Below are 15442 nucleotides of genomic sequence, written 5' to 3'. Positions count from 1 at the left end.
CTTCCCGCGTGCGGAGCGCTGTACTGAGCGCCCGGGAGAGGACGATGCGACGCTAAACAGAGACGTTCCCCGCCCACGACCGACTTGCAGTTTAGAAGGGAGACCCGGACGGACTGTCACGCTGATAAATAGATGCCGGACGACGTACTTACTGAGCGCCTCCCGCGTGCCGAGCGCTATACTGAGCGCCCGGGAGAGGACGACGTGATGATAAACAGAGATGTTCCCCGCCCACAACCAAATTGCAGTTTAGAGGGGAGGGACGGACAGGCAGTCACGCAGATAAATCAAAGATGGACGACGTACGTACTGAGCGCCTCCCGCGTGCCGAGCGCTGTACTGAGCGCCCGGGAGAGGACGACGCGACGCCAAACAGAGACATTCCCCGCCCGCGACTGACTTGCAGTTTAGAGGGGAGGGACGGACGGTCACACTGATAAATCGGTCCCGGTCGATGTACCTACTGAGCGCTTCCCGCGTGCGGAGCACTGTACTGAGCGCCCGGGAGAGGACGATGCGGTGATAAACAGAGACGTTCCCCGCCCGCGACCGACTTGCAGTTTAGAGGGGAGACAGACAGGCAGTCATGCTGATAAATAGACGACAGACGACGTACCTACTGAGCGCCTCCCGCGTGCGGAGCACTGTACTGAGCGCCCGGGAGAGGACGACGCGGTGATAAACAGACACGTTCCCCGCCCGCGACCGACTTGCAGTTTAGAGGGGAGGGATGGACGGTCACACTGATAAATCGGTCCCAGTCGATGGGTCTACTGAGCGCTTCCCGCGTGCGGAGCGCTGTACTGAGCGCCCGGGAGAGGACGACCCGACGCTAAAGAGAGACGTTCCCCGCCCGCAACCAACTTGCAGTTTAGAGAGGAGACACAGATGGTCACGCTGATAAGTAGATGACAGACAACGTATCTACTGAGCGCCTCCCGCGTGCCGAGCGCTGTACTGAGCGCCCGGGAGAGGACGACGCGACGCTAAACAGAGATTTTCCCCGCCTGCGACCGACTTGCAGTTTAGAGGGGAGACACAGATGGTCACGCTGATAAATAGATGACAGGCGACGTATGTACTGAGCGCCTCCCGCGTGCCGAGCGCTGTACTGAGTGCCCGGGAGAGGACGATGCGACGCCAAACGGAGACGTTCCCCGCCCGTGACCGACTTGCAGTTTAGAGGGGAGGGACGGACGGTCCCACTGATAAATCAATCCCGGTCGATGTACCTACTGAGCGCTTCCCGAGTGCGGAGCACTGTACTGAGCGCCCGGGAGAGGACGACGCGACGCTAAACAGAGACGTTCCCCGCCCGCAACCAAATTGCAGTTTAGAGGGGAGGGACGGACAGGCAGTCACGCAGATAAATCAAAGATGGACGACGTACGTACTGAGCGCCTCCTGCGTGCCGAGCGCTGTACTGAGCGCCCGGGAGAGGACGACGCGACGCCAAACGGAGACGTTCCCCGCCCGCGACCGACTTGCAGTTTAGAGCGGAGGGACGGACGGTCACACCGATAAATCGGTCCCAGTCGATGTACCTACTGAGCGCTTCCCGCGTGCGGAGCGCTGTACTGAGCGCCCGGGAGAGGACGACCCGACGCTAAAGAGAGACGTTCCCCGCCCGCAACCAACTTGCAGTTTAGAGAGGAGACACAGATGGTCACGCTGATAAGTAGATGACAGACAACGTATCTACTGAGCGCCTCCCGCGTGCCGAGCGCTGTACTGAGCGCCCGGGAGAGGACGACGCGACGCTAAACAGATTTTTCCCCGCCTGCGACCGACTTGCAGTTTAGAGGGGAGACACAGGTGGTCACGCTGATAAATAGATGACAGGCGACGTATGTACTGAGCGCCTCCCGCGTGCCGAGCGCTGTACTGAGCGCCCGGGAGAGGACGACGCGACGCTAAACAGAGACGTTCCCCGCCCGCGACCGACTTGCGGTTTAGAGGGGAGGGACGGACGGTCCCACTGATAAATCGGTCCCAGTGGATGTACCTACTGAGCGCTTCCCGCGTGCGGAGCGCTGTACTGAGCGCCCGGGAGAGGACGAAATGATGATAAACAGAGACATTCCCTGCCCACGACCAACTTGCAGTTTAGAGGGGAGACCTGGACGGACTGTCATGCCGATAAATAGACGCTGGACGACGTACCTACTGAGCGCCTCCTGCGTGCGGAGCGCTGTACTGAGCGCCCGGGAGAGGATGACGTGACGCTAAACAGAGACGTTCCCCGCCCACAACCAAATTGTAGTTTAGAGGGGAGGGACGGACAGGCAGTCATGCAGATAAATCAAAGATGGACAACGTACGTACTGAGTGCCTCCTGCGTGCCGAGCGCTGTACTGAGCGCCCGGGAGAGGACGACGTGATGATAAACAGAGACATTCCCCGCCCACGGCCGACTTGCAGTTTAGAGGGAAGAGACGGACGGACAGTCGCACAGGTAAATCAACGACAGACGACGTATGTACTGAGCGCCTCCCGCGTGCCGAGCGCTGTACTGAGCGCTCGGGAGAGGACGACATGACGCTAAACAGAGATTTTCCCCGCCTGCGACCGACTTGCAGTTTAGAGGGGAGACACAGATGGTCACGCTGATAAATAGATGACAGGCGACGTATGTACTGAGCGCTTCCCGTGTGCGGAGCGCTGTACTGAGCGCCTGGGAGAGGATGACGCGACGCTAAACAGAGACGTTCCCCGCCCGCGACCGACTTGCGGTTTAGAGGGGAGGGACGGGCGGTCCCACTGATAAATCGGTCCCAGTGGATGTACCTACTGAGCGCTTCCCGCGTGCGGAGCACTGTACTGAGCGCCCAGGAGAGGACGACGCGACGCTAAACAGAGACGTTCCCTGCCCACAACCAAATTGCAGTTTAGAGGGGAGGGATGGACAGGCAGTCACGCAGATAAATCAAAGATGGACGATGTACGTACTGAGCGCCTCCCGCGTGCCGAGCGCTGTACTGAGCGCCCGGGAGAGGACGACGCGACGCTAAACAGAGACGTTCCCCGCCCGCGACCGACTTGCGGTTTAGATGGGAGGGACAGACGGTCCCACCGATAAATCGGTCCCGGTCGATGGACCTACTGAGCGCTTCCCGCATGCGGAGCGCTGTACTGAGCGCCCAGGAGAGGACGACGTGACGCTAAACAGAGACGTTCCCCGCCCACAACCAAATTGCAGTTTAGAGGGGAGGGACGGACAGGCAGTCACGCAGATAAATCAAAGATGGACGACGTACGTACTGAGCGCCTCCCGCGTGCCGAGCGCTGTACTGAGCGCCCGGGAGAGGACGACGCGACGCCAAACGGAGACGTTCCCCGCCCGCGACCGACTTGCAGTTTAGAGCGGAGGGACGGACGGTCACACTGATAAATCGGTCCCAGTCGATGTACCTACTGAGCGCTTCCCGCGTGCGGAGCGCTGTACTGAGCGCCCGGGAGAGGACGACCCGACGCTAAAGAGAGACGTTCCCCACCCGCGACCGACTTGCAGTTTAGAGAGGAGACACAGATGGTCACGCTGATAAGTAGATGACAGACAACGTATCTACTGAGCGCCTCCCGCGTGCCGAGCGCTGTACTGAGCGCCCGGGAGAGGACGACGCGATGCTAAACAGAGATTTTCCCCGCCTGCGACCGACTTGCAGTTTAGAGGGGAGACACAGATGGTCACGCTGATAAATAGATGACAGGCGACGTATGTACTGAGCGCCTCCCGCGTGCCGAGCGCTGTACTGAGCGCCTGGGAGAGGACGACGCGACGCTAAATGGAGATGTTCCCCGCCCGCGACCGACTTGCAGTTTAGAGGGGAGGGACGGACGGTCACACTGATTGATAAATCAATCCCGGTCGATGTACCTACTGAGCGCTTCCCGCGTGCGGAGCGCTGTACTGAGCGCCCAGGAGAGGACGACGTGACGCTAAACAGAGACGTTCCCCGCCCACAACCAAATTGCAGTTTAGAGGGGAGGGACGGACAGGCAGTCACGCAGATAAATCAAAGATGGACGACGTACGTACTGAGCGCCTCCCGCGTGCCGAGCGCTGTACTGAGCGCCCGGGAGAGGACGACGCGACGCCAAACGGAGACGTTCCCCGCCCGCGACCGACTTGCAGTTTAGAGCGGAGGGACGGACGGTCACACTGATAAATCGGTCCCAGTCGATGTACCTACTGAGCGCTTCCCGCGTGCGGAGCGCTGTACTGAGCGCCCGGGAGAGGACGACCCGATGCTAAAGAGAGACGTTCCCCGCCTGCGACCGACTTGCAGTTTAGAGGGGAGACACAGGTGGTCACGCTGATAAATAGATGACAGGCGACGTATGTACTGAGCGCCTCCCGCGTGCCGAGCGCTGTACTGAGCGCCCGGGAGAGGACGACGCGACGCTAAACGGAGACGTTCCCCGCCCGCGACCGACTTGCAGTTTAGAGGGGAGGGACGGACGGTCACACTGATAAATCAATCCCGGTCGATGTACCTACTGAGCGCTTCCCGAGTGCGGAGCACTGTACTGAGCGCCCAGGAGAGGACGACGCGACGCTAAACAGAGACGTTCCCCGCCCACAACCAAATTGCAGTTTAGAGGGGAGGGACGGACAGGCAGTCACGTAGATAAATCAAAGATGGACGACGTACGTACTGAGCGCCTCCCGCGTGCCGAGCGCTGTACTGAGCGCCCGGGAGAGGACGACGCGACGCCAAACAGAGACGTTCCCCGCCCGCGACCGACTTGCGGTTTAGAGGGGAGACCCGGACGGTCACACTGATAAATCGGTCCCGGTCGATGTACCTACTGAGCGCTTCCCGTGTGCGGAGCACTGTACTGAGCGCCCAGGAGAGGATGACGTGACGCTAAACAGAGACGTTCCCTGCCCACAACCAAATTGCAGTTTAGAGGGGAGGGACGGACAGGCAGTCACGCAGATAAATCAAAGATGGACGATGTACGTACTGAGCGCCTCCCGCGTGCCGAGCGCTGTACTGAGCGCCCGGGCGACGCTAAACGGGGACGCTCCCCGCCCATGGCGGTTCAGAGGGGCGCCGCGGGCGGACGGCGCCGCGGCAAAGAGGCCGGCGTACCTACTGAGCGCCTCCCGGGGGGGCGGGCCCGGGGCAGGTTCGGGCCGAAGGAGGACTACCTGGCCTTCATGAACGAGTTCCTGGAGCTGGAGTGGGCGTCCATGCAGCAGTTCCTCTACGAGATCTCCAACCTGGACACGCTCACCAACAGCAGCAGCTTCGAGGGCTACATCGACCTGGGCCGCGAGCTCTCCGCCCTCCACGCCCTGCTCTGGGAGCTGCTGCCCCAGCTGGGAAAGGTCAGAGGTCAACCCCCGGGCACCCCCCCCCGGGACCCCCGGCCCCCGGGCACGGGCGGGCACGGGCCTCCCCCGGACCCCCAGCCCTCCGCGCCCTGCCCCGGGAAGTGCTGCCCAAGGTGGGCGAGGTCAGAGGTCACCCCCCGGGCACCCCCGGGCGGGCACGGGCCTCCCCCGGACCCCCAGCCCTCCGTGCCCTGCCCTGGGAACTGCTGCCCGAGCTGGGCGAGGTCAGAGGTCACCCCCCGGGCACCCCCGGGACCCCCGTTCCCCGGCCCCGGCCGGGCACGGGCCTCCCCCGGACCCCCAACCCTCCACGTCCTGCCCCGGGGGCCGCTGCCCCATCTGGGCGAGGTCAGAGGTCACTCCCTGGGACCCCCATTCCCCGGCCCCAGGCGGGCACGGGCCTCCCCCGGACCCCCAGCCCTCCGCGCCCTGCTCTGGGAAGTGCTGGCCCACCAGGGTGAGGTCAGAGGTCACTCCCCGGGCACCCCCGGGACCCCCGTTCCCCGGCCCCGGGTGGGCACGGGCCTCCCCCTGACCCCCAGCCCTCCGCGCCCTGCTCTGGGAAGTGCTGGCCCACCTGGGCAAGGTCAGAGGTCACCCCCCCGGGCACCCATAGGACTCCCACCCCCCAGCCCCAGGCGGGCACCAACCTCCCCCAGACCCCTAGACCTCCATGTCCTGCTCTGGGAACTGCTGCCCGAGCTGGGCAAGGTCAGAGGTCACTCCCCGGACACCCCTGGGATGCCCACCCCCCGGCCCCGGGTGGGCATGGGCCTCCCCCAAACCCCCAGACCTCTGGGCCCTGCTCTTGGGGGCCATTGCCCCATCTGGGAAAGGTCAGAGGTCACCCCCCGGGGACCCCCATTCCCCAGCCCCAGGCGGGCACGGGCCTCCCCCGGACCCCCAACCCTCCACGTCCTGCCCCGGGAAGTGCTGGCCCGCCAGGGCGAGGTCAGAGGTCACTCCCCGGTCACCCCCGGGCGGGCACGGGCCTCCCCCGGACCCCCAGCCCTCCGCGCCCTGCCCTGGGAACTGCTGCCCGAGCTGGGCGAGGTCAGAGGTCACCCCCCGGGCACCTCCGGGACCCCCGTTCCCCAGCCGCAGGCGGGCACGGGCCTCCCCCGGACCCCCAACCCTCCACGTCCTGCCCCGGGAAGTGCTGGCCCGCCAGGGCGAGGTCAGAGGTCACTCCCCGGGCACCCCCGGGCGGGCACGGGCCTCCCCCGGACCCCCAGCCCTCCGCACCCTGCCCTGGGAACTGCTGCCCGAGCTGGGCGAGGTCAGAGGTCACCCCCCGGGCACCCCCGGGACCCCCAGACCCCGGCCCCGGGCGGGCACGGGCCTCCCCCGGACCCCCAGCCCTCTGCATCCTGCTCTGGGAAGTGCTGGCCCACCAGGGTGAGGTCAGAGGTCACTCCCCGGGCACCCCCGGGACCCCCGTTCCCCGGCCCCGGGTGGGCACGGGCCTCCCCCAATCCCCCAGCCCTCCATCCCCTGCTCTGGGGGCCACTGCCCCATCTGGGCGAGGTCAGAGGTCACTCCCCGGGACCCCCGTTCCCCAGGCCCAGGCGGGCACGGGCCTCCCCCAGACCCCCAGCCCTCCGTGCCCTGCTCTGGGAACCCCTGTCCCACTTGGGCGAGGTCAGAGGTCACCCCCCGGGCACCCCAGGGATGCCCACCTCCCGGCCCTGGGCGGGCACAGGCCTCCCCCAGCCCCCCAGCCCTCCGCCCCCTGCCCCGGGGGCCCCTTCCCCAGCTGGGAAAGGTCAGAGGCCACTTCCTGGGCACCCCCTAGGACCCCCAGGGCCCCCGCCCCCCAGCCCCGTGCAGACACAGGCCTCCTCCAGCCCTCCGCGCCCACTCTGGGGGCCCCTTCCCCAGCTGGGAAAGGTCAGGGGTCACCCCCCGGGCACCCCTAGGACCCTCACGACTCCCGCCCCTCAGCCCTCCGTGCCCCATTCCGGGGGCCTCTGTCCCACCTCGGAAAGGTCAGGGGTCACTCTCCGGACACCCCTAGGATGCCCACCCCCCGGCCCTGGGTGGACACGGGCCGCCCCCAGCCCCCGAGCCCTCCACACCCTGCCCCGGGGGCCCTCTGTCCCACCTGGGAAAGGTCAGGGGTCACCCCCCGGACACCCCTAGGATGCCCACCCCCCCGGCCCTGGGTGGGCACGGGCCTCCCCCGGCGCCCCCAGCCCTCCGCGCCCCGCCCGGGGGGCTTCTGTCCCAGCTGGGAAAGGTCAGGGGTCACCCCTAGGACGCCCACCCCCCAGCCCTGGGTGGACACGGGCCTCCCCCAGCCCTTCACGCCCACTCTGGGGGCACATTCCCCACCTGGGAAAGGTCAGGGGTCACCCGCCAGACACCCCTAGGACGCCCACCCCCAGGCCCTTGCTGGACACGGGCCTCCCCCAGCACCCCCAAGGGCCGGACACGGGCCTCCCCCAGCACCCCCAGCCCTCTGTGCCCAATCTGGGGGCACATTCCCCAGCTGGGAAAGTCAGGGGTCACCCCTCGGACACCCCCAGGACGCCTACCCCCAGGCCCTGGGTGGGCATGGGCCTCCCCCAGCGCCCCCAGCCCTCCGCGCCCACTCTGGGGGCACATTCCCCAGCTGGGAAAGGTCAGGGGTCACCCCCCGGACACCCCTAGGACGCCCACCCCCCGGCCCTGGGTGGACACGGGCTGCCCCCCAGCCCTCCGCGCCCTGCCCCGGGGGTCTCTGCCCCACCTGGGAAAGGTCAGGGGTCACCCCTAGAACGCCCACCCCCCAGCCCTGGGTGGACACGGGCCGCCCCCAGCCCTCCGCGCCCACTCTGGGGGCACATTCCCCACCTGTGAAAGGTCAGGGGTCACCCCTGGACACCCCTAGGACGCCCACCCTCCGGCCCTGGGTGGACACTGTCCGCCCCCACCCCTCTTCGCCCACTCTGGGGACACATTCCCCACCTGTGAAAAGTCAGGGGTCACCCCCCGGACACCCCTAGGACGCCCACCCCCCCGGCCCTGGGTGGGCACGGGCCTCCCCCAGCCCTCCAGCCCTCCGCGCCCTGCCCCGGGGGGCCTCTGTCCCACCTGGGAAAGGTCAGGGGTCACCCCCGGACACCCCTAGGACGCCCACCCCCCGGCCCTGGGTGGGCACGGGGCGCCCCCAGCCCTCTGTGCCCACTCTGGGGACACATTCCCCACCTGTGAAAGGTCAGGGGTCACCCTCTGGACACCCCTAGGACGCCCACCCCCCAGCCCTGGGTGGACATGGGCCGCCCCCAGCCCTCCTCGCCCACTCTGGGGACACATTCCCCACCTGTGAAAGGTCAGGGGTCACCCCCGGACACCCCTAGGACGCCCACCCCCCCGGCCCTGGGTGGGCACGGGCCTCCCCCAGCCGCCCAGCCCTCCGCGCCCTGCCCCGGGGGGCCTCTTTCCCACCTGGGAAAGGTCAGGGGTCACCCCTAGGATGCCCACCCCCCCGGCCCTGGGTGTGCACGGGCCGCCCCCAGCCCTCTGTTCCCTGCCCCGGGGGCCTCTGCCCCACCTGGGAATGGTCAGGGGTCACCCCCGGACACCCCTAGGACGCCCACCCCCCGGCCCTGGGTGGGCATGGGCCTCCCCCAGCCCTCTGTGCCCTGCCCCGGGGGCCTCTGTCCCACCTGGGAAAGGTCAGAGGTCACCCCCCGGACACCCCTAGGACGCCCACCCCCCGGCCCTGGGTGGACACGGGCCACCCCCAGCCCTCCGCGCCCACTCTGGGGGCACATTCCCCACCTGTGAAAGGTCAGGGGTCACCCTCTGGACACCCCAGGATGCCCACCCCCCAGGCCTGGCCGGACACGGGCCTCCCCCAGCCCTCCGCGCCCCGCCCCGGGGGCCTCTGTCCCAGCTGGGAAAGGTCAGGGGTCACCCCCCGGACACCCCTAGGACGCCCACCCCCCGGCCCTGGGTGGGCACGGGCCTCCCCCGGCCCTGAGCGCCCTGACCGAGCCCCCGTCCGTCCCTCCTTGCGTCCGTCAGGAGGCTCTGCTGAAGCTGGGCCCGCTCCCGCGCCTGCTGAACGACATCAGCGTGGCCCTGCGCAACCCCCACGTGCAGCGGCAGCCCAGCCGCCAGGGCGAGCGGCTGGGCCCGGACCCCCGCCTGGGCCCGGACCCCCGCCTGGGCCCCGACCCCCGGCTGCACGGCGCCGACCCCCGCCTCCACGCCGCCGACCCCCGGCTCCACGCCGCCGACCCCCGCCTCCAGCCCCGGCCCTCCGTGGTCCTCCGCGGACCCTCCGCCGCCGAGCTGCAGGGCTACGTCATGCGGGACCTCAACAGGTGAGACCCCCCACCCCGGACGCCCCCCGACCCCCCGGACCGCCACCCTTCGCGGTCTCGAAGACTAATTAACGGTCGTTCGTCGGTCGGCTGGTCGGTGGTTCGGTCGAATGAACGAATGAACGGTTCGGGACCGTCTCCGGATGTTCCCAGAGCGCTCGGTACGGTGCTCCGCGCACGGTAAGCGCTCGATGAATGCGATTGAATGGATGAATGAACGGCGACGATGACCCCCCCGAGGTGAGGGCGACGACCCCTAATTAGTCCTCTAGACCGCGAGCCCGTTGTCGGGTAGGGACCGTCTCCAGATGTTGCCGACTTGACTTCCCAAGCGCTCAGTACGGTGCTCCGCACACAGTAAGCGCTCGATAAATACGATTGAATGAATGAATGAATGGTCAATACGATTGAATGAATGAATGAATGATCGATACGATTGAATGAATGATCAATACGATTGAATGAATGAATGATGATGACCCCCCGGGGTGAGGACGACGACCCTTAATTAGTCCTCTAGACCGCGAGCCCGTTGTCGGGTAGGGACCGTCTCTAGATGTTGCCGACTTGACTTCCCAAGCGCTCAGTACAGTGCTCTGCTCACAGGAAGCGCTTGATCAATGTGAATGAATGAATGATCAATATGATTGAATGAATTAATGATCAATATGAATGAATGAATGATGATGATGACCCCCGAGGTGAAGGCAATGAGCCTTAATTAGTCTTCTAGACTGCGAGCCCCGTTGTCGGGTAGGGACCGTCTCTAGATGTTGCCGACTTGGATTTCCCAAGCGCTCAGTACAGTGCTCTTCACGCAGTAAGCGCTCGATAAATACGATTGCGTGAATGAATAAATGATCAATACGATTGAATGAATTATTGAATGAATGAATGATGATGACCCCTGAGGTGAGGACGACGACCCTCAATTAGTCCTCTTGACTTCCCAAGCGCTCAGTACAGTGCTCTGCGCACAGGAAGCGCTTGATCAGTAGGATTGAATGAATGAATGAATGATCGAGATGATTGAATGAATGAATTAATGGTCAATACGAATGAATGAATGAATGAATGATGATGACCCCCGAGGTGAAGGCGACGACCCTTAATTAGTCTTCTAGACTGCGAGCCCCATTGTCGGGTAGGGACCGTCTCTAGATGTTGCCGACTTGACTTCCCAAGCGCTCAGTACAGTGCTCTGCTCACAGTAAGCGCTCAATAAATAAGATTGAATGAATGAATGATCAATACGATTGAATGAATGAATGAATGATGATGACCCTGAGGTGAGGACAATGACCCTTAATTAGTCTTCTACACTGCAAGCCCGTTTGTCGCGTAGGGACCGTCTCTAGATGTTGCCGACTTGGACTTCCCAAGCGCTCAGTACAGTGCTCCGCACACAGTAAGCGCTCAATACGATTGAATGAATGAGTGAATAAATACGATTGAATGAATGAATGATCAATACGATTGAATACGATTTTGTTAACTAAATCCTATCGGTTGAGCGCTGCTTCTCTAAATAGGTCAGTAAATACCTACAAGTAAAATCGAGTAATAAATTTCCTATTGGTTGAGCGCTGTTTTCTAAATAAAATAGTAAATATGTACAAGGAGGATGAACAGAGTAATAAATCCCCTAGCCCTTGAGGGCTGCTTCTCTAAATAGGATAGTAATAATAATAATAATAATAATAATGAAGGCATTTATTAAGCACTTACTATGTGCCAAGCACTATTCTAAGCGCTGGGGAGGTTACAAGGTGATCAGGTTGTCAGTAAGCGCTCAATAAATACGATTGATTGAATGAATGAATAAATACGATTGAATGAATGAGTGATCAATACGATTGAATGAATGAATGATCAATACGATTGAATACGATTTTGTTCAATAAATCCTATCGGTTGAGCGCTGCTTCTCTGAATAGATTAGAAAATACCAACAAGTAAAATAGAGTAATAAATCTCCTATTGGTTGAGCACTGTTTTCTAAGTAGAGTAGTAAATATGTACAAGTAAGACGAAGTTGAGTGCTGCTTTTCTAAATAGATTAGTAAATACCTACAAGTAAAATAGAGTCATAAATCTATTGGTTGAGCACTGTTTTCTAAATAGAGTAGTAAATATGTATAAGATGAATAGAGTAATAAATCTATCAGTTGAGCACTCCTTCTCTAAATACTCTAAATAGATAAGTAAATACTTACAAGTAAAATAGAGTAATAAATCTCCTACTGGTTGAGCGCAGTTTTCTAAATAAAATAGCAAATATGTACAAGGAAGATGAATAGAGTAATAAATCTCCTATCCCTTGAGCACTCCTTCTCTAAATAGATAAGTAAATACTTACAAGTAAAATAGAGTAATAAATCTCCTATTGGTTGAGCGCTGTTTTCTAAATAAAATAGCAAATATGTACAAGTAAGATGAATAGAGTAATAAATCTCCTATCCACTGAGCACTCCTTCTCTAGATTGATTAGTAAATACGTACAAGTAAAATCAATTAATAAATCTCCTATTGGTTGAGCGCTGCTTTTCTAAATAAAATAGTAAATATGTACAAGTAAGATGAAGAGTAACAAATCTCATATTTGTTGAGCGCTCCTTCTCTAAATAGATAAATACAAGTAAAATCGAGTAATAAATCTCCTATTGGTTGAGCACTGCTTTTCTAAATAAAATAGTAAATATGTACAAGTAAGATGAATAGAGTAATAAATCTATCTGTTGAGCTCTCCTTCTCTAAATAGATTAGTAAATACCTACAAGTAAAATCGAGTGATAAACCTATTGGTTGAGAGCTGTTTTCTAAATAAAATAGCAAATATGTACAAGTAAGATGAATAGAGTAATAAATCTCCTATCCCTTGAGCGCTCCTTCTCTAAATTGATTAGTAAATACGTACAAGTAAAATCAATTAATAAATCTATTGGTTGAGCGCTGTTTTGTAAATAGAGTAGTAAATATGTACAAGTAAGATGAATAGAGTAATAAATCTCCTATCCCTTGAGCGCTCCTTCTCTAAATTGATTAGTAAATACGTACAAGTAAAATCGAGTAATAAATCTCCTATTGGTTGAGTGCTGTTTTCTAAATAGAATAGTAAATATGTACAAGTAAGATGAATAGAGTAATAAATCTCCTATCCCTTGAGCTCCTTCTCTAAATAGATAAGTAAATACGTACAAGTAAAATCGAGTAATAAATCTCCTACTGGCTGAGAGCTGCTTTTCTAAATAGAATAGTAAATATGTACAAGTAAGATGAATAGAGTAATAAATCTCCTATCCTTTGAGCGCACCTTCTCTAAATAGATTAGTAAATACCTACAAGTAAAATCGAGTAATAAACCTATTGGTTGAGCGCTGTTTTCTAAATAAAATAGCTAATATGTACAAGTAAGATGAATAGAGTAATAAATCTCCTATCCATTGAGCACTCCTTCTCTAAATTGATTAGTAAATACGTACAAGTAAAATAGAGTAATAAATCTCCTATTGGCTGAGTGCTGCTTTTCTAAATGGAATAGTAAATATTTACAAGTAAGATGAACAGAGTAATAGATCTATCCCTTGAGCGCTGCTTCTCTAAATAAATCAGTAAATCCGTACAAGTAAAATCCAGAAATAAATCTCCTATCTGTTGAGCGCTGCTTCTCTAAATAGATTAGTAAATACGTACAAGATGAACAGAGTAATAAATCTCCTATCTGCTGAGTGCTGCTTTTCTAAATAGATTAGTAAGTACCTACAAGGAATCAATCGTATTTATTGAGCACTGTACTAAGCGCTTGGGAAGTCCAAGTGGGCAACGTCTAGAGACGGTCCCTACCCGACAGCGGGCTCACAGTCATCACCATCATCATCAATCGTATTTATTGAGCGCTTACTATGCGCAGAGCACTGTACTAAGCGCTTGGGAAGTACAGATTGGCAACACGTAGAGACAGTCCCTACCCAACAGTGGGCTCACAGTCTAAAAGAAGGAAGTCTAGAAGTCTAGAAGGAAGATGAACAGAGTAATAAATCTCCTATCCGTTGAGCGCTGCCCGTGCGCCGAGCGCTGTGCTAGGCGCTCTTCGACGGGGGGAATCCGGCCCCAGCCCAGAGAGGGTGGGAAGTCCTCGCCCCGCCGGTCGGGATGGGGGAAGCCCGGGGGCCGCGTCCGCAACGGGACGAGTCTTCCCCGCCGTCCTTCCGCCCCGCTCTGATGGCCCGTCCGTCTTCCCCATCTCCGCCGCCGCCGTCCGTCCGTCCGTCCGTCCAGCTCCATCGACCTCCAGTCCTTCATGGTGCAAGGCCTGAACAGGTGAGGAGGCGCCGTCCGTGCCCGCGTCCCCCCATTCAATCCTATCTATCTATCTATCTACCTATCTATCTATCTATCTATTTATTCATTCATTCATTCATTCATTCATTTATGGGGAGGAGGAGAGGAGAAAGGGACGGGGAAGAGGGGAGGAAAAAGGGACAGGGAGGAGGAGAGGAAATAGGGACGGGGATGAGGAGAGGGAAGAGGGACGGGGAGGAGGAGAGGAAAGAGGGATGGGGAGGAGGAGAGGAAAAGGATGGGGAGGAGGAGAGGAAAAAGGGATGGGGAGGAGGAGAGGTGAAAGGGATGGGAGGAGGAGAGGAAAAAGGGACGAGGAGGAGGGGAGGAAAAAGGGACGAGGAGGAGGGGAGGAAAAAGGGACAGGGAGGAGGAGAGGAAAAAGGGACGGGGAGGAGGAGAGGAAAAGGGACGGGGAGGAGGAGAGGGAAAAGGGACGGGGAGGAGGAGAGGAAAAGGGACGGGGAGGAGGAGAGGGAAAAGGGATGGGGAGGAGGAGAGGAAAAAGGGATGGGGAGGAGGAGAGGGAAAACGGATGGGGAGGAGGAGAGGAAAAGGATGGGGAGGAGGAGAGGAAAAAGGGACGGGGAGGAGGGGAGGAAAAAGGGACAGGGAGGAGGAGAGGGCATAGGGACGGGGAGGAGGAGAGGGAAAAGGGACGGGGAGGAGGAGAGGGAAGAGGGACGGGGAGGAGGAGAGGAAAGAGGGACGGGGAGGAGGAGAGGGAAAAGGGACGGGGAGGAGGAGAGGAAATAGGGACGGGGAGGAGGAGAGGAGAAAGGGACGGGGAGGAGGAGAGGTGAAAGGGATGGGAGGAGGAGAGGAAAAAGGGACGGGGAGGAGGGGAGGAAAAAGGGACAGGGAGGAGGAGAGGGCATAGGGACGGGGAGGAGGAGAGGAAAAAGGGATGGGGAGGAGGAGAGGGAAAACGGATGGGGAGGAGGAGAGGGAGAAAGGGACGGGGAGGAGGGGAGGAAAAGGGGTCCCCGCGCCCGCCCCGTGCCGGTCCCCAGCTGCGGCCGCGGTCCCCGCAGCTCCGTGGAGCTGGGCCGCCTGCCGTCGCCGACCAAGGAGAAGGCCCCGGGCCCGGGCGGGGGCAAGGACCTGTTCTTCGTCAGCCGGCCGCCGCTGGCCCGCTCGTCGCCGGCCTACTGCACCAGCAGCTCGGACATCACGGAGCCCGACCAGAAGATGCTGACGGTGAACAAGAGCGTGTCCATGCTGGACCTGCAGGGCGAGGCGGCCCCGGGCCGGCTGAGCAGCAGCAGCGTGTCCAACCTGGCGGCCGTGGGCGACTTCCTGCACGGCAGCCAGGCCTCGCTGACGGCCGCCCTGGGCCTGCGGCCGGCCCCGGCCCGGCCGGCCCGCGAGGCCGGGCCCGCCCCGCCGCCCCTGCGGGTGCCCCTGTCCTTCCAGAACCCGCTCTTCCACCTGGCCGCCGACG

At 59.8% G+C, this 15442-nt stretch overlaps 1 protein-coding gene across 1 annotated transcript in view; it reads left to right on the top strand.

Annotated features, from left to right (window-relative positions):
* The window catches only part of SYNGAP1 (synaptic Ras GTPase activating protein 1), a 193448-nt gene that overhangs the window by 135852 nt on the left and 42154 nt on the right, over window positions 1-15442 (top strand). Inside the window, exons 12-15 of the mRNA XM_038742183.1 lie at window positions 5137-5338; window positions 9356-9657; window positions 13936-13977; window positions 15033-15442. The exon at window positions 15033-15442 is cut by the window's right edge and continues 528 nt beyond it. Coding sequence (XP_038598111.1) covers window positions 5137-5338; window positions 9356-9657; window positions 13936-13977; window positions 15033-15442 — 956 coding nt within the window. The remainder of the gene's footprint in view (window positions 1-5136; window positions 5339-9355; window positions 9658-13935; window positions 13978-15032) is intronic.

Source organism: Tachyglossus aculeatus, unplaced genomic scaffold (assembly GCF_015852505.1).
Source record: "Tachyglossus aculeatus isolate mTacAcu1 unplaced genomic scaffold, mTacAcu1.pri scaffold_101_arrow_ctg1, whole genome shotgun sequence".
In the NCBI taxonomy this organism is placed as follows: Eukaryota; Metazoa; Chordata; class Mammalia; order Monotremata; family Tachyglossidae; genus Tachyglossus; species Tachyglossus aculeatus.
The sequence above is the reverse complement of the archived record's forward strand: the minus strand, read 5'-3'. Positions and strand labels throughout refer to the sequence as shown.